Source organism: Octopus sinensis, linkage group LG18, assembly GCF_006345805.1.
Source record: "Octopus sinensis linkage group LG18, ASM634580v1, whole genome shotgun sequence".
Lineage (NCBI taxonomy): Eukaryota > Metazoa > Mollusca > Cephalopoda > Octopoda > Octopodidae > Octopus > Octopus sinensis.
The window spans coordinates 16,566,018-16,587,718 of record NC_043014.1 but is presented as its reverse complement, the minus strand read 5'-3'; the positions used below and the strand labels follow the sequence as shown (position 1 = coordinate 16,587,718).

The window sequence follows — 21,701 nt, the reverse complement described above, 5'->3', positions numbered from 1 at the left end:
TCATGTCTCACTACACTTGTCCACACACACACACACACACACAACAAATCTAGGTTGTACAAGAGCAATACTGAAGGCATCAATCACATTATTGCCAGTTGTAAGAGAATGTCTTCCAGATATGACCTTTCCGTGAGGCATGATGTGATGGCCAGAATGGTCTGGAAGAGGATAACAAAACAGAAAACCTAGAAATGAAGTTGATCATATTGAGACCAATGGGTCAAAAGAATATTGGTGGGACTTAACACAGCCACCGAGTTAAAACACAACTGACCAGATATTATTGTGTGGGACCACAAGGAAAAAAGATGGTTAAATATCACAGATCTGTGTGGTGTGTTTATGTGTTTGTGTGTTTATAGCTTTCTGTCTTGTTACAGTTAATTACAAACTGCACTCATTAATGTTCCAATTCATTCACCTTAAGATTAATTTGAAAAAGGAAAAAACTTCATTAGCACTAATTACATTCATAGGATTCTTCAGATATCTGAAAAAAAAATGTTATAACTGCAAAAATAAATAAAGAATTCCAAGTAAAAATGTCACTAATATTTAAAAATTTTTATTCACATGTTCTTGTAAGGTTTGTTTGATTAACTACTTCCAAGACATCCACAAATTGTTTCTTTTTTTTTTTAATGCAGTTGAAGAGAGTATATATGTGAACTAGTTATTTTCTGATGATTGCACAGGTTAAATGGCACTAGTAATCATGATAAAGGTGAAAGTAAAAAATAAGTCTCTTAAATAGATATGAACTATTATTAAGGCAAGTTAGGTTAACAGTAACAGGTAACAGGGCATACCATGGGTGGATTAGGATTTAAACATTGGAAACAAATTAATCCAATACTATATTCTATCAGCCATTTCACCTCTCAATACTGTAGTTTCTAATTTAGCTACAAAGCTAGCAGTTTTGAGAAGAGCAGGGCAGTCAATACCATCAACCTTAGTATTTGACTGGTACTTTATTTTATTTACTCTGGAAGGATACAAAAGCCAGACTGATCTTGGAATATGAATCCAAAATGTAAAGAGTTAGAAGAAATACAAAACATTTTGTCCAATGCTCTAATGGTTCTGCCAAGGTGTGTTTACAAAGGTAGTTAAATGTTACCATCAAACATTTTACACCGGTTGAAATATTGTGATATATTTAGCATGGACTGAAAAAATATAGGAAAAGTTATAATGAAGTATTAGTAAGGCATACTCTTATACATTTAAGGTGCTGAGAGTCCCCCATCCCACCTGTTCTATTACAAACCTATAAATGTATCTAATTCGTACTGAAAATATACATTTTTTTTTTTTGTTAATCAGCCACTAACCAGGGACATAATGAAATGATAATCCCTAGATGTAATCAAAATAAACATTTGAATAGGATCATAAGTAACCTAAGAGCTGTTGATCTACGGCTTTAGAGGCTGTTTTGATGGATCTTTTGAAATGTCATCTTTGTCTAGAGTATCTTTGTTAGTGTTATTAAGAGCTGAAGAGCCTGCTTTCCGACCATTTTTGTTCTTGTATAAATGCCATAATTCTTTCACTAAGTCAACTAGAACCAAGTCTGTGGAGTTCTTAGAAACAAGGCGTAATACAAAAAGTCCGTCATCTCGCAGATAGTCTGTTGTGAAACGATGCACCAGTTTCTTGTCTTCCCTTGTGAATATATCCTCTGAAGACTTAAAATATTTAGCGATATAATTAACACGGGACTGACGGAAAATTGTGCGATAAATCCAGAACAGTAAATTGCCACATGTAACTATAGAAATAAAGACTAACCAAAACCAAAGAAAAATGAAGATTTTTTCATTAAACAGATTAACAGGAAGAACACACTGGACAGTGAAACGTTGAATGTTCTGTAACTGCCTTATCTCAAAATCACAGAGAGTCACACGAGGGAATCTGACGGATTCTTTCCAAGGAACCTTATTACGTACCATTTCAAGAACTTCATAACCATATACTGAAAACTGGTTAGACATAAAGGCATTCAATAAGAAAAACTGTCCAATGACATTTACAGCATACAGAACTTTCACACAAACATAGAATCCAACCAAAAATGTCCCATCTCTTTTTGAACACATCAGACAGCAAACTTTTGTCATTTTCTGCCTCATTCGTACAACATAATTCATTTTATATTCACGGTAGGTTTCCAGCCAGCGATCCATGTAAAACGCTATGTGTTCAATAGTTTTCTGACGGTCTTCAGGGGATCCAAGTTGAGTTTGTTCAGCCAAGTCAACAACTCGCTCTAAATTAACACCAGATACACTGCTTAACAACCTCCAGATTATGTTAGGAAACTGAAAATGAAAAGAATATACATATATTAAGAAACTGATAACTTGGAAAGCATAAATGTGTAAGAAAAAAAAAATGATGAAAGACAACTTCAGTTTCCCCCAAATTACTTACAAGACAATTTTAGAAGTATGATTCCAAGTTAAAATAAAAAAAACAAAAAAAGACATCTATCACAAGCCTAAGGCCAAAATTTTTTTTGAAGGAGTGGGATACTTCATTAAAATTAGCCCAGTACTTGAATGGTGTTTTAACCTCCATCCCAGAAGGATAGAGGTTAAAATTGACTGTGAATTCAGAATGTAAAAGGAACATAAATATCAATTTGGTCAACTTTAAAACTCATTAAAAAAAAAAAAAAAAAAAAGCATCGATAATTTGGTAATCAATGCAGAAACATGGGCCAATGAGGTGACTCATCTGTGGTCACTCAACTTGTCATAAGTAGCAGTTAAATTCCCTTCCAATAACACCTCACCAACTCAGGAAAGAACACAGTGAATAATATGGATCTAGTTTTATTCTAGATAGCAAAAATGGGATGATAGCCACAGCTAGAATCCTTGTAATAATAGGACAGCATGATTAGGGCTGCTCTGGACCTAAACAATAACAACTGCAGGTACAAAGAAATAAATTGATAAAGGAAGAGGGTCAGGTGAGGAAATATGAATATAGAAACAGAATGTAAGAAATATTATTCTGGCTTGAATTTCAATCTTGTATATTGAGAAAATAGGACTTAAAAGCATTATGTAAGGATTCTAAATAAATTTGCATTTTTCTTTCTTTTAAAAATTTTTTTGAAATAAATAATACGGAATTGAATGAAATTTTGACTTGTAATTTCATAATTCTACTTCCTTTGTAAGTGGCTTCAGGAGAAGCATGAACATCTAGTTTTATTTCAAACAATATGAAACAGTTTCCTTGCGTCTGTAAATCAACACTGAGACAACTATTTAACACTTTAGCATTCAGATTACTCTGTCAAATGTTCTGCTTATTTATTCTCATTGTTTTGAATTAATCATGTTATCTTGTAGCTCTGAGATTTTGCTGATGTGAATATATTTTTAGAATATCGTAGGGTAGTTTAAACATAAAACAGGTAGAATATTTTGAGTCTGAAATGGCTGGTTTGAATGCTAAAGGGTTAAATACTATTTTTATATTGTCTGTTTTGTAAAATATTATCTCAGTTTATTACTGTTTTGTGCCATATTTACTAGGTTTAAGTACTTGAGTTGAGCCTGAAGTACGAACTGTAGGTCTGAGTCAAAGCCATCATCACTTAAAACATCCACTTTTCTATATACACATGGGTTGGATGGAATTTTTGAGGCAGATTTTCTACAGCAGAATGCCCTTCCTGTCATAACCCACACCTGTTTTCAAGTGAAGTAATATTTCCCCATGACCAGACATGTTTTCATGGAAGTTTCATAATAAGAAGCACTGCTAGTGTAACAGCAACACTCATTTGTGACAATCATGCCATGTGAAGGAGACATCAAATTCGAAAATTTGATGACTGGCACCCATGCCAGTGGGGTGGTAAGAGCACCATCTGAGTGTGATCGCTGCCAGAGCAGCTGACTTCTGTGCCGGTGGCACATAAAAAGCTCCATTCAAATGTGATCATTACCAGTGTTGCCTTACTGGCACGTGAAAAACATTTGAGCGAAGTCATTGCTGGTGCCACTGGACTGGCTCCTGTGCAGGAGGTATGTAAAAAACACCACCTGCGTGTGGCCATTACCAGTACCGCCTGACTGGCCCTTGTGCCAGTGGCACGTAAAAGCACCCACAACACTCTCAAAGTGGTTGGCATTAGGAAGGGCATCCAGCTGTAGAAACACTGCCAGATCAGATTGGAGCCCGGTGCAGCCATCTGGTATGCCAGTCCTCAATCAAATCATCCAACCCATGCTAGCATGGAAAGCGGACGTTAAACGATGATGATGTTATATATATATATACACATACTGGTTTCTTTCGGTTTCTGTCAACCAGTTCCATTTGCAAGGCTATAGAAGATGCTTGCCCAAGGTGCAATGCAGTGGGACTGAACCTAAAATCATGTGGTTCGGAAGCAAATTTGTTATCACACAGTCACACCTACACCTGTGGCATGCATAAATATGGCAGGCAATGTTCAAACTGTTTGAAACAAGATAGATGAAACTGAAGTTAGATATTGTTTTATTCAAATTACGATGAACGTAAACAAATAAACGAAGTTTGCTTTAGATGTCTTAGAAGGTTGAAGAAGTGATTTTAAATTCTCAAACACAGAATAATGCTAATAACACAGCCTGAACAGGAAAAGCTACCCGTATTTTGCAGAAAAAAGTATAACTATATCTTACCTTAAAAAGAAATGCCATAAAAAGTAAAATCAAAGGGGTCCACTGATAGTAAGTAATTTCTGCATCGGAACGTGCAGTGATGTCTGTAGGTATGATGTTGTTCATTGATATGTAGTAGGTATTTGAAATCCAGCAGTATGATTTCACATACTCGACATAATGTCCAGGAAATTCAGCAGGAGCCCAACAATGAATTGGGTCTCCAACATACTGTGTTGTTGTGACTACGATAGCAAAGAGAGCAAGTAGAGAAACTGTCCACAAATGATTGAGCCGATCGCCCCAGTCATCATTGGTGCTGCCTTGCAGTCTCGACCATGACATAAACCCACCAAGTATTGAGCCAATCCTGGAAAGAGAAATAAAAATAGAAATAAATAAATATGAAAACTTGAAATAATAAAAGCCAAATTAGTTATGGTTATTGCCATAAATGATACAATTTAGAACATGACCATTGTAAAGTACATACTTACTACTGGTATGTGAACCAATGAATTCCTTTAGTACACCATACACATTAAATTCATTTGTTACAACTTCTGGTTTTCTATGCTAGCATGGATTTGGATGGGTACATATTTGAAATGGTAATTTACATCTGGATGCTCTTCCTGTCACTCACCTATATTGGTTTTTTTCAAGGGATTTTTTTTTTATCCCACTGGTTTCCAAAGCACAAGCAGCAAGCCAAAGCCATAATATCAATAAGGAATACTCTTTTACTTGTTTCAGTCATTTGACTGTGGCCATGCTGGAACACCACCTTTAGTCGAGCAAATTGACCCTGGGACTTATTCTTTTTAAGTCTAGTACTTATTCTACCGGTCTCGTTTGCCGAACCGCTAAGTTACAGGGATGAAAACACACCAGCATCGGTTGTCAAGCGATATTGGGTGGACAAACACAGACACACAAACATATACCGTAAATCTTCGAGTATAGTCCGCCCTTGAGTATAATACACAAGGGATTTTTAGGGGATTGTACTGCTGAAAAACCTAAACCTTGAGTATATTACGCACTCCTTCTCTAAACCGAGTCGTGCATAATTAAGCCAGCAGCACCTAGTCGAACAAACACTTCCACACATGCATAATACAATAATGGTGATGTTCTCAACTGTTATATGGGAATATAAATGTTTGCAAATTGTTTTTGTTATATGTTATTCCGTGTTCTGAATACTTTTATATTAATAAATGTTGCTTACTGCAAGTTATGGATGATTCTTTTATTACTTCATTGCCGGACAGCAAATAGAGTTTCGGACATTGCTTAGAAAATATTTTTCATTTTTAACCTCGTATATAGTACGCACTAGGGATTTTGACCTTTAAATTTGGGGAAAAAAATGCGGATTATACTCAAGGATTTACGGTACACACACACACACACACATATATATATATATATGACGTACTTCTTTCAGTTTCCATCAACCAAATCCACTCACAAGGCTTTGGTCGGCCCAAGAGTACAGTAGAAGACACTTGCCCAAGGTGCCACACAGTGGTTCTGAACCCAGAACCATGTGATTTGTAAGCAAGCTACTTACCACACAGCCACTCCTACACCTATGTACACAACATTTGCATAACATATGCATATCTAAGTTTTGCATAATATATGCATATCTAACACAGGCATGCCAGCATCTACAGCAATAATCATACAAAATACAAAACATCAATATTAAATATCTAGCCTTTTAAGTATTCTAATTACTGTTCGAACTTGAATTTGTAAAGCTACCCAAGCTACAAGATAATGCATGGTTACCTCAAATATGAATAAAATATGCATTATACTTGACAGAATAATTTGAATAATAAATAGAATGTTCATACTTTCTTGCCTCTAGTTATTTTCTTTACTAACTATTCTAGAACATACATTAAAAAGTATCTAAAACAGAACATCAAAAGAATATTGTTATATTGTTAAGATTTAGCAGGCAACCTCTGATTTATATATGTAAACAATAAGTGTACAGATTAGCGCTATTTCATCTGTCTTTATGTTCTAAGTTCAAATTCTGCCGAGGTCGACTTGGCTTTTCATCCTTTTGGAGTCGATAAATTAAGTACCAGTTGTGTACTGGTCGATCTAATCGACTGGATCCCTCCCAAAAAATTTTGGGCCTTGTGCCTAGAGCAGAAAAGAATAAGCGTACAGATTACCCACATATATTAGTATAACTTAGAGAGGTTTTGGCCAGTATTGGCCCAGGCCATGTCTAACTTAATAGCACCACCTGGCGAAGTCTTTCAATTCAGGATTTGGGTACCAAGGCCCATTCGAGCAGAGAGTTATTGTTTGCGGAGACATATCCGGGTGTGGGTGGTTTGTCCGGGACTGTTTGAAGGAATTTGTCCAAAGACTTCTTGAATTTTGTGTGGTCAGTTTCTTTTTTGACGTGTCCTGGTGTAATGTTGAAGAGAGCGGGTCCAATTGGAGTGAAATAGTTGTGCCATATTGTCGTTATGTGATGCGATTTAGATTTTTGTTGTGGACGGATGGCACGTGGTCCAAGCCTTGGATGTATTTTGAAGGTGATGCCAACATCATTCGGACAGTGCTGATGGAATATTTTCCACATCATACAAATAATGTAGCGTTCACGGCGTCGTTGGAGTGAATACAGTTTCAGCTTCTCAAGTCTACCCCAGTAGTCAAGGTCTGACATGCCATCTAACTTTTTTGTGATTGACCTTTGGGGAGCTTCAATTCTCATAATATTTTGTTTTGTGTAGGGAGACCAAGGTGGACAGCAGTATTCAAGGTAGGGTCGGGCAAAAGTGGAGAAGAGAAGGATAATAGTGTGGGAATCTCTCAACTGGAAGGTTCTGAGAATCCAGGAACACATTCTGCGGGCCATGTCAACTTTGCTGCTTATATGTGTAGCCCAGCTTATGTTGTTGTCCACTGTTATTCCCAAGTCTCTGATGTTATTGGATGCCATGAGAATTTCTCCAGAAGGAAGGGAGTATGGGAGTTTCAGAGCGTCCTCCCTTCCAAAGTGGATCAGTTCGAATTTGTCTTCGTTTAGCAACATGTTATTCTTTTCCGCCCATTGGACAACAGCCAGTAGGTCTGACTGAAGGCTTATTCGGTCATCCACGCCATTGATGACCTTCTGGAGCTTGGAATCATCAGTGAAGGTTCTGATGTTACTGTGTTTGATGGTGTCAGTAATATCATTTATGTAGATGATGAAGAGAAGTGGGCCCAACACAGTGCCTTGTGGGACACCACTGCTGACTTTGGCTGGGCTGGATTTGACTCCTTCGACTACAACATGTTGGGTTCTGTTAGACAGGAAACACTTGATCCACTGCAGCAGCTTTCTAGTGACACCAATATTGGACAGCTTTCTCAGAAGGATCTTATGATCAACCCTGTCAAAGGCCTTGCTGAAATCAAGGTAGATGACATCAGTGTTGGAACCCTCTCCCATTACGGAATCCATGCTGGTTGGAGTTCAGCATATTATGACTCTCAAAGAAGTGAGTCATACGCGATCTCAGCACTCTCTCAAATACCTTAATGATATGAGAGGTGAGTGAGATTGGACGGTAATTCACGGCAAGCGATTTGTTTCCTTTTTTGAAAACTGGGACAACAGACTGGGATAGAAGGTCTTCTGGTATATATCCAGCATCCAGTGAGTTCCGCCACAGATTGGCTAGAGGGGGTGCAGGTTGGTTTTGACACATCTTCAAGACACAAGCAGGGAACCTATCGGGACCTACTGCTGAATTATGCTTCATTTCCTTTATTGCTGCTAAGACATCAGGAGCGCCAAAGGTTATGTCCGATAAAGTGTATTGGGGAGTAACATCACTGATACAGCCCAGATCAGTCATATCAGGATTGCTGAAAACAGAGCAATATTGTTTCTGCAATATCTCTCCCATGGTTTTGGCATTGTCTTGAAGAGTACCATCTTCATCAATCAGAGGGCCAACAGTAGAACCAGTGACTCTGTGTTTTTTTGCAAATGAAAAGAACACTTTGGGATTGAGTTTTATCTTCTCAATGGCCCAGGCCTCTTCAGCTCTTCGCTGACTAATGATGATAGAGATCATGTTGTTTTGGAGTTTATGTTTTTTAATCTCTAGTGACGAGATGGCAGTCAGGTTGGTGTGTTGCTGTTGACAGTATTTCAGCTTGTTGATTTTTTTGTTAATTCTTTTAATTTTCCTGATGAGAGATTTTCTATTTCTAGGGATTCGACACTTAGATTTGTTTGCAGATCTTAATGGGGTGTGTTTTGCACATATGTTCGTAATGGTGTCTACAAATGACTGCCAGGACTTTTTGATGTTAGTGGGTGTGTATGTGTGCGTGAAGGACCAATCGACTTGTGCAAGATCATTATTGATCGCTTCCCAGTTTGCATTGTGGAAATTCATAGTGTCAAATGGATGAACAGGAGGGATGACATTTGTTTTGCATTTTGGCCAGTGAAATCTCAGATCACAGAGAACCATGTCATGATCAGAGAGTAGGGTTTTCTTCACTGCAATATTGTGGATAGTATCAGTGTGATTGCTGAAAATTAAGTCTAAGACGTTTTTATGACATCTTGTTGGTTCGAGTACCAGTTGGGACAGGAAGAAATCATCCATGAAGTCAAGAAGCGATTCCACTGCCTCCCTGTCAGGGGTTGAGAGAGAAGAACCTGGCGGCAGACTGTTTGTAGACCAGTCAACCCTGGGAAGGTTGAAGTCTCCCATCATTAAAATGTTGTCAGGTTGACACTGCTGAATGAAACACTTTATGTTGTTGAGGCATTCCTTGAAGCATGGTAGGGGCGTTTGGGGTGGTCTGTAGAGCCCAACTACTGTTAAGTTGTTGGTTTGACCGAATACAGCGACTGCTTCGCAGTATCCATTGGAAAATATGTTCATAGCTTCTGTTGAGAATGAATCATGAACATAAATGGCAGTCCCACCCTTTCTTCTGCCAGCACGATCAGCACGAATGGCTTTGAAATTTTTAACTTTCACCTCGGCTTCCAAGTGAAGGTTACTATGATGGGTTTCAGTGAGGACGAAGAAAGGGATGTGGTTTGGATGGGCCTCGACCCAGTCCTCCAGGAATTTTATCTTCCATTTTTGTGTATTGGTGGAAGGGCTGATGCCTTGGGCATTAAGCAAAAATATATACAGCGCCGCCTCGACTGGCTTCTGTGCTGGTGGCACATAAAAAGCACCATCCGAATGTGGTCGATGCCAGCGCCGCCTCGACTGGCTTCTATGCCGGTGGCACATAAAAAGCACCAACCGATCGTGAACGATGCCAGACTCCCCTGACACCTGTGCCGGTGGCACGTAAAAAGCACCCACAACACTCGCGGAGTGGTTGGCGTTAGGAAGGGCATCCAGCTGTAGAAACACTGCCAGATCAGACTGGAGCCTGGTGCAGCCCCTGGCTTCCCAGACCCCAGTCGAACCGTCCAACCCGTGCTAGCGCGGAAAACGGACGTTAAACGATGATGATGATATATATATATAACTATAGTGTCTAGATACGCAAGAAAAGCCGGTGAGTGGATAAGAACAGTCATTGAGTCAGGGTTTGAACCTACATGGTATTTTGGGCAATATTTCAACATAGCCTCGGATCGACCCAAGGCTTATTTATGAGTGAAAAAAAAATCTGTCAGACCGACAGGATTAATATTCAAAGCGTCGACCTTTTTCTGTTACATAATGTATGGAACTCTGCTCGAGGATTACGTGATTAAGGGTAAGAAAAAGTATCTGTGGAATATTCTGTTGCTTAAAGAGTGTTGATTCAACTGAGAATGTAACTCAGTTGATCACACAAACTAGAATACTCATCGTCGAAAGCGACGGAGATCTACTTCACACACACACACACACACACATTATGAATACAGAACGTGTCCAGAGTGATTTTGTAGGGAGAAAGAGATGTATGATAGGCAAGCAGCAGATAGAAAAGGGAGTTACAGCAAGGAAATATGAAAATTAACAAAATACACAAACACCACATGTTCATGGAGGCAAAATAAAAGAAGGATTCTCTTTCACAAGAAAATTGCCGGGAAAAGATGAATATTTTAAATTATGGCTATGAATAAATAAATGTTAGAAAAGATTGCTTCTAATTTGAGCTGTATTGTCAGGCAAAGAAAGATTTTATCATAAAAATAATTCTAAAAATTTACTCCTCGTCTGAACCCACAGCTAGAAAGAATTTTGAGACACGGCTTGTCTAAGGTGTTTAAATAATAAGGACTGGTTACAATTTAATGAGAAAAACTTTTTATTTCTACCCACATTATTGTACAGGTTATTTACTTTTCATGTCAAAAATGTGTGTTGAAGCATGACAGGATATCAAATGTTTATAAAGGGGAATACCCGAACAATGAAAGAAAATAAAAAGGTGTTTCTGAGTACATAGTTCATGATCTGCTCAAAACTGAAGTCATTAATTTTAGAGGCGGTCAATGATATAAAAACAAAAATAATTTTAAACGATATACAAACAAAAATAATTTTAAATGAACTTACATATCTGCTTTTTTAGCGCGGCTTCGGTAATGTGATTTTCTTTAAGTCAGAAATTAAAGGAACAAAAACAGAGGAATAAATAATAATCACGTGGAGGTTTATTAAAAAGGGACCAGTAAAGTTTACTTTCGGTCACATGAACTAGTAGCGTAGACTGGACCCGGTTTGCGCACACGCGCGTCCGCGCTAGCCTGTATCCTACGAGTTGACTGGCTCATGCGAGATATATACTTGTATCGCGAAAATGTGGAATAACATAAAAACGCCGTACAATATATATGTAAGGACATTAAAAGTTTCAAATACATGGAATACACACACACACACACACACACACATATATATATATATATATATAGACGGGCTTCTTTCAGTTTCCGGCTACCAAATTCACTCACAAGACTTTGGTCAGCCCGAGGCTATAGTAGAAGACACTCGCCGAAGGTGCCGCGCAGTAGTACTGAACCCAGAACCATGTGGTTATATATACGTGCATATACGCATAGAGACACGTGCATTCATGCATACATAATTACATACATACATACAGGCGCAGGAGTGGTTGTGTGGTAAGTAGCTTGATTACCAACCACATGGTTCCGGGTTCATTGCCACTGCATGGCACCTTGGGCAAGTGTCTTCTACTATAGCCTCGGGCCGACCAAAGCCTTTTGAGTGGATTTGGTAGACGGAAACTGAAAGAATATATATATATATATATATATATATAATATATATATATATGTATATATATATATGTATATGTTTGTGTGTGTTGCCCCCCCCCACATCGCCTGACAACCGATGGTGGTGTATTTACGTCCCCATAACTTAGCGGTTCGGCCAAAGATACCGATAGAATTAGTGCTAGGCTTACAAAGGATAAGTCCTGGGGTCGATTTGCTCGACTAAAAGGCGGTGCTCCAGCATGGACACAGTCAAATGACTGAAACAAGTAAAAGAGTACATATATACGTACAAATATGTATATGTGTCTCTATAAATGATACATCTCGAATGTCAGACTAGCTATAAATAAAGGCGCGTAATACACGAAGTTAAAAGCCCTTTGGACAGAGAAAAAAATGTAGAGAATCACCTGTGAGACTCAAGTGACGCATTTATTCTAACCTATGTATTTTGTTTGAATTCTATTTTTGCAATTGTCATTTGATTTTGTTTTGTTTTGTCTTTTTTCTATGTGATATAAGTGTCCATATTTGCTTTCTTTGTCACTATCTTTTAATCTATATTCATTTATTCTTTTATTTGTTTCAGTCATTTGACTGCGGCCATGCTGGAGCGCCGCCTTTAGTCGAAGAAATAGACCCCGGGTCTTATTCTTTGTATGCGTAGTACTTATTCTATTGGTGTCTTTTGCCGAACTGCTAAGTTACAGGGACGCACACACACCAACATCTTCTGTCAAGCGATGGTGGGGGTCAAACACAGACACACAAACATATATATATACATATACATATATATATGAATAAGAAAAAAAAACACCTTTTATCAATTCAATAATGAAAAATTAAATTATACCATTTAGAAAAATTACATATTATAGAAATATTAAATATAAGATAAAACATATATCAATGATTGATATATATATATATATGAATCGCTGGAGATGTCGTAGCCTCAGAGCATGTCTGCGAATCAACAGCCACGGCATGCCCAGCAAGGTACGACTGTCAGGCGATAATATATATAAAAGGCGATAATATATATAAGAGGCGATGAAGCATCCGCCACCTCTGCCCGACCTTTCAGGAATAGCTTTCTCTTGATATATATATATATATATAAACTACGGGCTTCTTTCAGTTTCCGTCTACCAAATCCACTCACAAGGCTTTGGTCAGCCCGGGGCTATAGTAGAAGACACTTGCCCAAGGTGCTACGCAGTGGGACTGAACCCAGAACCATGTGTTTGGTAATCAAGCTTCTTACCACACAGCCACTCCTGCGCCTATATCAATATTTTAATAATAATGATGGTTTCAAATTTTGGCACAATGCCCACAGTTTGGAGGAGGGGAGCTAGGTCGATTAAATCGATCTCAACGCTCATTTTATCGACTCGGAAGGATGAAAAGCAAATTCGACAGCGGAATTTGAACTCAGAACGTAAAGATGGACGGAATGCCGTTAAGCATTCTGCTCGGCGTGTTACCCATTCTACCAGCTCACTGCCTTTATAATAATCCTTTCTACTATAGGCACAAGGCCTGAAATTTGAGGGAGAGGCTAGTCAATTACATTGACCACAGTACACAACTGGTACTTATTTTATCGATCCCGAAGGATCAAAAGTAAAGTCGACCTCGACGAAATTTTAACTCAGAATGTAAATACGGACGAAATGCCGCTAAGCATTTGCCCGGCGTGGTAACGATTTTACTAGATCGCCGCCTTTATAATGATAATAATATTTTCTTTATTAACCACTGAAGGTTCATGTAAAACGACTGAGATCTGTACAGGACAGTACAATACAAATAAAGTGCGACTGAAACTTGTAAATAAAGAATAACAAAGAAACTTCTTACAAATAAGACCCCACAAAAGAGGGAAGCTTCCAAAGGCTGCTCGTGAAAAAACTCACAAAAACTTCAACCGCCCTAACCTCTAGGGCAAGTGCCCTCTCCACTTCATCTACCCTCGATCTAGAGGTGCATGCTTAGAGTAAGCCCATTCAATCGGGCCATTCGCGTTACATTCACCTACCTTTTAACAGGATTGTTGGGAGGCAGCCTTCTCCTTCCTTTTCAAGTGGAAGCCGAAAAACTTTAGCTGCATTATTGGCCCCAATTTTTCGATTTGACCCCAGCTTGTTTGGGCCCTTTCTTTCCAGGGGCATCGTCCCTCATCTTACAGAACTAGGAATTCTTCTGTTCTGTCGCCAGTTGCAGTCTCCAGCCCTTTCAGCCTGGTTCACCACACAACCTCTTTCGCTAAGGCCACCGGACAGAGAAACGTTGTCTTCCCTTCTCGGCCAAAGGAAGGCAGCGGAGCGATCTTCATGATAGACTCTGATAATCCGATCCGTCTTTCACGTGACAGCAGGTGTTTGACTGAAACCCACAAGTAAGCAATGCTCGGTCGTGCAGAGCAGTTTCCCGCTCTACACGCATCTCGGGCAAACCCGGCTGACAGTACTTCCATGCTTGTAGAGTTTATTCTCGTCGACACCCAGAATCTCGCCAAGAGCATCATCGTACTTGACCGCCACTGACCCTCTACAGAACGCCAGAGTGAAACTTCCACCGACCGCATTGCCCGACCAACAGAGGATTGTGAGCGCCTGACGATACTCTAGGTGCCAGGCCTCATACCCTGGTCTATGCTTGATCCATGAACTCACCTCTGTTAAAAAGACGAGCTGTGGAAAATCCTGTCTGATAAATGACGACCACACCTGCTCACCATCAAGGAATCGCTGGAGATGTCGTAGCCTCAGAGCATGTCTGCGAATCAACAGCCACGGCATGCCCAGCAAGGCACGACTGTCAGGCGATAATATATAAGAGGCGATGAAGCATCCGCCACCTCTGCCTGACCACTCAGGAATAGCTTTCTCTTGACTCATTTCTGGATGAGATTGGTCACCTTGCTCTACACGTCGTTCCAGTTCTCCACGGATCAAACCAGACCACGAGCAATTTAACTGGTCCCTCCGTCCAGCGTCCCACTACATTCTTGGACGGCCTCTGCAGGTGCTGAGGTGCAGGCCCACTGACTTTTCTTGTTTAATTTTTGCTCCTGACACCGACTCGTATTCTTTTAGAGTAGTGCAGACTGGGTCTGTGTGTCTGGTGTTCGACACTATGACATGACGTCGTCTGCGTATGCCGAGACTATTCTCCCACATCCTAGTTTGCGCGGGATTCCTATCAACGCCTCCCTTTCTGCAGTAGTGGCTCTAGAGCCAGAACATACACAGAGATGAGAGTGGACACCCCTGACGGACACATCGTACAATGTTGAATGGTTCCGATAGTTAACCATTTACCCGAACTACCGAGTATATGTCACAGTACATTGCAGATCCAACCATGGAAAACGGGACCAAAACCAACCGCCGTGAGAACGGCCGCCAAGTATCGGTGGTCGACCCTATCGAAGGCTTTAGAGTGATCCAAATTAATCAAGGCCCCACCCATAGCAGCTTCTTTACCCACCCTCGCATGAAGTAGAGGTTGTCTTGGATGTTTGCGTTTCAACAATCAGTTCTTCGACGACAAACGTCAACCTCTTTGCTCACACCTAAGTCAAAATTTTGAAGTCCGCGTTTAGCAGCGTTATGGGCCTGAAATTTTCGATTTGAGCCCAGCTTGTTTGGGTCCTTTCTTTCCAGTGGCACCGCTCCTCGACTTACAGAACTAGAAATTCTCATGTTCTGTTGCCAGTTGCAGTAGATATCTGCTAAGAGACCGCCAAGTAAGTCTGGCATGTAAAAGTAAAGCTCATAAGTCAGACCATCCAGACCAGGTGATTTACTCCCCGTGCGGCCCATCGTCGCATCCTGTTTTTCCACGACTGTTATCAGCATTTTACAACGCTCTACCCACCTTGCTGAGAGTCATGACATGCAGTCGAGATAGAATTTGAAATCTATCCAGCGTTCCGGACCACCATTCGTACCAAACAGTCAGGGGAAGTGCCACTGAAATGCCGCTCGGGCTCGAGTCCGATGCGCCCATTTTGGTTCACCAAAGACCGAATTGTGACTTTGTTGTCACGTTGCGCTCTGCCACTCGGATCCATCGAGCGGCTTTCGTTTCTTCTTGTCTTAGAGCATGCATCTTAGCTCTAACAATGCAACCTTCGTGTTTAGCGTTCAAGAATTGGTTCACGGCCAATCTCACGACCAGCACGTCGGTTGCAATACATTTCTTAAATGCCTTTTCAAAGGTTCTAGGTGACCTTCTATTTTATTTATTTCTATCACTAATGCCTTACTAAACCTGGCTGATTCTACTCTAATTACCTTTTTCAGAGCAAACCACAATTTGTTGTTGACGATTGCCTCTTCAACGCCCGCTTAACTAATTCTCTAATCCGGTCTCTGTAAGCTTGGCACGTTGGATTTGGCATTGGGCTTGGCGCGTTCAGTTTCCAGTAACTGGATCCCTGCCATCTAAGCCTATCTGGATCGACCATACAGATCATAAATTTCTGGTCTGTGTAGCTGATGAGTTTGAAAAGTGGGCAACTTATACTATCCTTATCTACTGGCCTACACAATACCCTATCTAGAAATGACCTGGATGACCCGATGAAGTTCGTCCATATCCACATTGGCACATTCAGTCCGTACCTGTTAGACACTTAGAAATATATAAGCAGGTTTATGAGGCTCTCACCACCCCTCTTCTATCTCCTTGCTTCACACAGTCCAAACGTGGCTCTAAGACGGCGTTCCAATCGCCCACTAACACTAAAGGTCGAGACGACCCTAGGAAAATCTCCTGACGTCTGAAGAAATCCAGATGTCCTGTTCTTGTCGGAACATAAACAGTCACCAGTTTGAGGGCATCCCCGTCACTACTGTTCACATCTAGGATCTCGAACTTACCTTCTGAGTCCAGGAAGGTAGTCCTTATCTTGAGATCCAGACATCTCCGGAACAACACCGCAGTTCCAAACACGCCCCACACCCATTCCCGGTTGACATGGTATGTATTACTGTGTAGTTAATGATATGGAAACCATATATGCTCTTGAGTTCCTTGTTCTGTATGTTGCTGGTGCTTCCACTATTGTTGTTCTTGTTGTTGTTGATGCTACCGCTGTCAGTGCTGCTGTAATTGCTGTTACTGATACTGTTGTTTTTGGTGCTGTTGCCGTTGCTGTGGTGACGATGGTGTCGGCAAAAATGGTGTCTCCCTTCTCTCTTTTGTTGTGAGCAAAAGGCCTTCAGATGATTCGTGTCCCCACACAGATAATACCTCCGCCTTTTACTCTCAACGGTCACGTGGAGGTTGGTGTTTTCTGGTCGATTTATGACGTCTGGAATTGCTTCTAAACTTTCGTAATCCATTTACAGCCACAACTCCAAACCTTACCCCAACCAATTTTGTTTTTGGAGTTTCCACACCTGTAGGATGTTTGTTTTGGCCTCTATATCCAGAACAGCTGCCACCAACCAGCAGCTGTTTATTTCTGGTGGCATATTAGAATTTATATTTTCACTACCCAACGATCCGGTTATATGGTTACAAGAAGCAGAACTTCATTTTTTAGAATCAAAGTGCTTCCTTGCCCCTACTCCTCCGTGGTAAATCTCACCTCCACAGTGCCATATCACTTTTTCTTACAACGTAGGTTTTTTTTTGTCCTATACTGGACGTAGACACTTTTCAATTTGTTATTGTGTCGGTCGTTTCAATCTACGACTTTTAACTCCTATTGTTTTATATGTTACTAGCAGTATCGCCCGGCGTTGCTCGGGTTTGTAAGGGAAATAACTATATAAGCATTTTTAGAGAGTTATAGCCAAAAAATAGCAAAAAAATGCATTAAAAATGGAAAAAAAATTATGGCAAATTTTTTTTTAAATCGTTGACTCATCGTAGACATTTTTAGAGAGTTACTTCCCTTATATAATAGCGAAAAAAATGCATTGAAATGGAAAAAAATGATGGTAAATTATTTTTAAAATCGTTGACTCATCGTAGACGCGCGCTAATACTCAGAAGGGCTCGATATGAATCTCGACTGTAAGATACCCGGTTTTGGTTAAACTGCACCGCAAAATGTGGGAGTAGTTAGGAATCTAAATCGTAGGAGACAGACACACAACTTGACTTTTATATATAAAGATTGTTTTTCTCAGTGTGCCTTGTACAGTGGCTTCGGGGATGTTGAAAGTTACTCATCTTCCATTTTTTTATAAATATGGTTTTTGCATCGTTTAAATCCTCAGGTGGAGGCGCGTGGCTTAATGGTTAGGGTGTCAGCATCATGATCGTAAGATTGTGGCTTCGATTCCTGGACCGGGCGACGCGTTGTGTTCTTGAGCAAAACACTTCATTTCACGTTGCTCCGGTCCACTCAGCTGACAAAAATGAGTAACGCTGCGATGGACCGGCGTCCCGTCCAGCTGGGGAACACATACGCCATTGAAACCGGGAAACTAGGCCCATGAGCCTGGCTAGGCTTTAATAGGGTGCATTTATTTATTTTTTAATTTAATTCACTGAGCAGCGCCAATCACCTAGATGCGTTGTATATCCGACAGTATGATATGGATACCCTCTACGTACACTGACGCGGCTCTTCTGCATCCTAGCTAATATACGTATGATACTTTTTGCCATTTGCAATGTTTACTTTTGAGGACATATCGACCATCTTCATTCTTACTGATCTCCAACCAAAGTAGATTAGCATGGCGGACAAGTTCGTCCTTCTTTAGAGTTTTGTGGAATACTTCCTGGCCTCATTCTCAGCTTTATGGTACCAATTTTTACCCCTTAGTAACCAACATTTTGATACCCCAGATTAATCTGAGGTACTTTTCTATTTGAATGCTATATTTTCTGACTTTCTAGTCTTATACTATTCGTAAACGATCGTTTTATTATTGTTTGGATGGATTCTGGGTTACTCTTTTACTTGTTTCAGTCATTTGACTGCGGCCATGCTGGAGCACCGCCTTTAGTCGAGCAAATCGACCCCGGGACTTATTCTTTGTAAGCCCAGTACTTATTCTATCGGTCTCTTTTGCCGAACCGCTAAGTGACGGGGGCGTAAACACACCACACCAGCATCGGTTGTCAAGCAATGCTAGAGGGACAAACACAGACACACAAACATATACATACAGATACGTACATATATATACATATATACGACAGGCTTCTTTCAGTTTCCGTCTACCAAATCCACTCACAAGGCATTGGTCGGCCCGAGGCTATAGCAGAAGACACTTGCCCAAGATGCGTCCCCGTCACTTAGTGGTTCGGCAAAAGAGACCAATAGAATAAGTACTGGGCTTACAAAGAATAACCCCGGGGTCGAGTTGCTCGACTAAAGGCGGTGCTCCAGCATGGCCGCAGTCAAATGACCGAAACAAGTAAAAGAGTAAAAGAGAGAGTAGTATTTTCAATTTTTGTTGTGTTGGTGTTAATGGTGGTTGTGATGTCGGAGATGGTAATAATTGTGATGTTGGAATTTGCAGCTGTGTTGAAGTGGCAATTTAATTTCTTGTCTTCTTGCTTTTTACTTTGCTGGTTGTTATTGTTTTCATTTCCATTCTCGGTGTCATTCTTGATTCGGGCGACATTAGGGGTGGTGATGACGGGGATTATGATGGTGGTACTCTTTCAAATTATAATCTCTCTTTTCTGTGTTTCTGTCAAATAATTCGAAGCGATGCTTTATTAAAAAAATTTGATAATAATATACTATATCTTGTGAGGCTGATGTTATAATGCACGCACACACACACACACACACACACACATGAAAGTCTTTAAAATTGGAAATTACAGACGATCCAAATATTAACTTTAGTAAAATGAATTAGAATTTGAAAATCTTCTTAGAGAACCGGTCCAGACATACTTGTCAGCTCATCAGAGATGTGCTCTTTCTTTGGTTATACATAGAACAGATATCTCTCTCTCTCACACACACACACACATACACACACACACTCATTGTGTGTGTGTGTGTATAAGATATCTGATATATTTTCCTTAGGTTTCTTGTGTAAAAGTATTCACCATGGCCCTTTGCCGGTTTTTTGCCTGTTACCCATGTTTCTCATCCATATGTAAAAGTCGGAAGTTTTGTCCATCTTTATCTTCATTGTTGTGTTGATGTCAGACGACCAGAGGTGTTGAAGCTGTGACATGCCGCTCTCCTACTGTCTATGATGTCACAGTTTGAGTTGTGAGAGCAGTTACAGTCGATCCTAGGTAAGTGAATTTATCAACCTTGGATAGCTGTTTTCCATTTGCCAGGACGCCTGTTGTTTTGTCACTGTTTATATTAATGGTGATGTACTATGTCCTCGATTCGTTTATTTCTAGCCCCACAGTCTTGGCTACTACTAAATTTAGGCCACAACAGACGGATGGGATGGTCTTGAAGCCAAGAATTTGAAACTTTGGGCAGCAATATTTATATATCACCTGAGGAAACACAACCAGATCTCGTAACAGAGGAAAACGGTTGCATAATCAACTCCCTGCTCACCTGGAGAAGCAGGTTGCGTGGAAACCATTGCAGTGATTAAAAAAATAAAAATGTCCAACTCTGCCCCTTCTTATTGACTCCAATTTTTTTCCAGTTCCCTGTTCACACACGACAGAGAAACCCAAACACAAACCTGGAAGTAAATCTATTACCACTGGACAGCACAGGATGAAATCTGAAGATAGGCGATCTTTATACTGTTCTACATTCTTAACAGAATGTACCATAACTATTTATATGTGGCCCTCTTTCTTTTTCTAACAACTGGATGTCTTCTACTCCTCTCTTTTCCCTTTTATTATTCCCCCCCTCCCTCATTCTGGTCCAACGACTCTCCACGCTGTTTTCGTTTGGTTTCCTTCTCTGTCTCCACTTTCCTGTTTTAGTTCCCAACTTCAACTGTCCAGAAATCTCAAATTTTATTTTGGTAATTTATGGGAATAGTTGTCGTTGAATGCTAGAAATGAGGAGTAGATAGACAGCCGACAACATACGAAGGATTCTTTCTGTATATTACTTATCCAGTTTTCTATTCTTTCCTCTTATTATTTGCGTACTTAACTCATTTGTTTTCGTCGCCTGGCCCCCCATCTCTCCAACTTAAACTTTCATGAAGCAAACTGGAAGTTGATTGAGAAAGAGATCCTTAAACGGGATTGGTTCATCTGGGACTCCCGACAAGAAGAGATCCAGTTTAGTTTTAAAGAAACCCACATCCACACCATGTAAGTCTCTCAGGCATTTAGGGAGGATGTTAAAGAGCTGTGGTCCTCTGAAACCCAAGCTGTTGCAGTATCTGGTCCTGTATTTTGATGATGATGTTGGAATCTTTGGCACCATGCAGTGGCGCCCCGTTCTGCGGTTGGGGCAACTTTGAATGCCAAAGTTTGGGACCAGACCCTCCAGGATTTTCCAGATGTATATCACTGGATATCTCTCGTAAAGAGAGAACTTGCAAAGCAGAGCAGTAATTTCCCGTAATTTCCCGTAGTAGCAATAAAATTTCTATGCCATCCTTTTACTCCATTGCTGTGTAGACATATCAGAACCAGTGTAGACACACACACACACACACAATGGCTGTTTAATCATTTTATATTTATTACTGTAAAGCAGGTCCTTGTAATGTGAGGTATTACTGTCTCTCTCTCTCTCTCTCTCTCTCTATATATATATATATATATATATATATATATAGATAGATATATATATACATATATATACATATATA

General features: G+C 40.1%; 1 protein-coding gene across 4 annotated transcripts in view; it reads right to left on the bottom strand.

The window, feature by feature from the left end:
- Positions 1–565: 565 nt before the first annotated feature.
- Positions 566–21,701, bottom strand: part of LOC115221634 (innexin unc-9-like) — a 21,722-nt gene continuing 586 nt past the window's right edge. The window contains exons 1-3 of one of the 4 annotated variants that reach the window (XM_036510748.1): positions 11,255–11,271; positions 4,704–5,052; positions 566–2,333 (exon numbers count right to left, since the gene is read on the bottom strand). In XM_036510748.1, coding sequence (XP_036366641.1) covers positions 1,425–2,333; positions 4,704–5,052; positions 11,255–11,256 — 1,260 coding nt within the window. In that variant the 5' untranslated portion in view covers positions 11,257–11,271 and the 3' untranslated portion in view covers positions 566–1,424. Of the gene's footprint in view, positions 2,334–4,703; positions 5,053–5,281; positions 5,288–10,905; positions 10,936–11,254; positions 11,272–21,701 lie in introns of those variants that run through there. The other 3 variants (XM_036510750.1, XM_036510747.1, XM_036510749.1) reach the window with 3 other exon arrangements.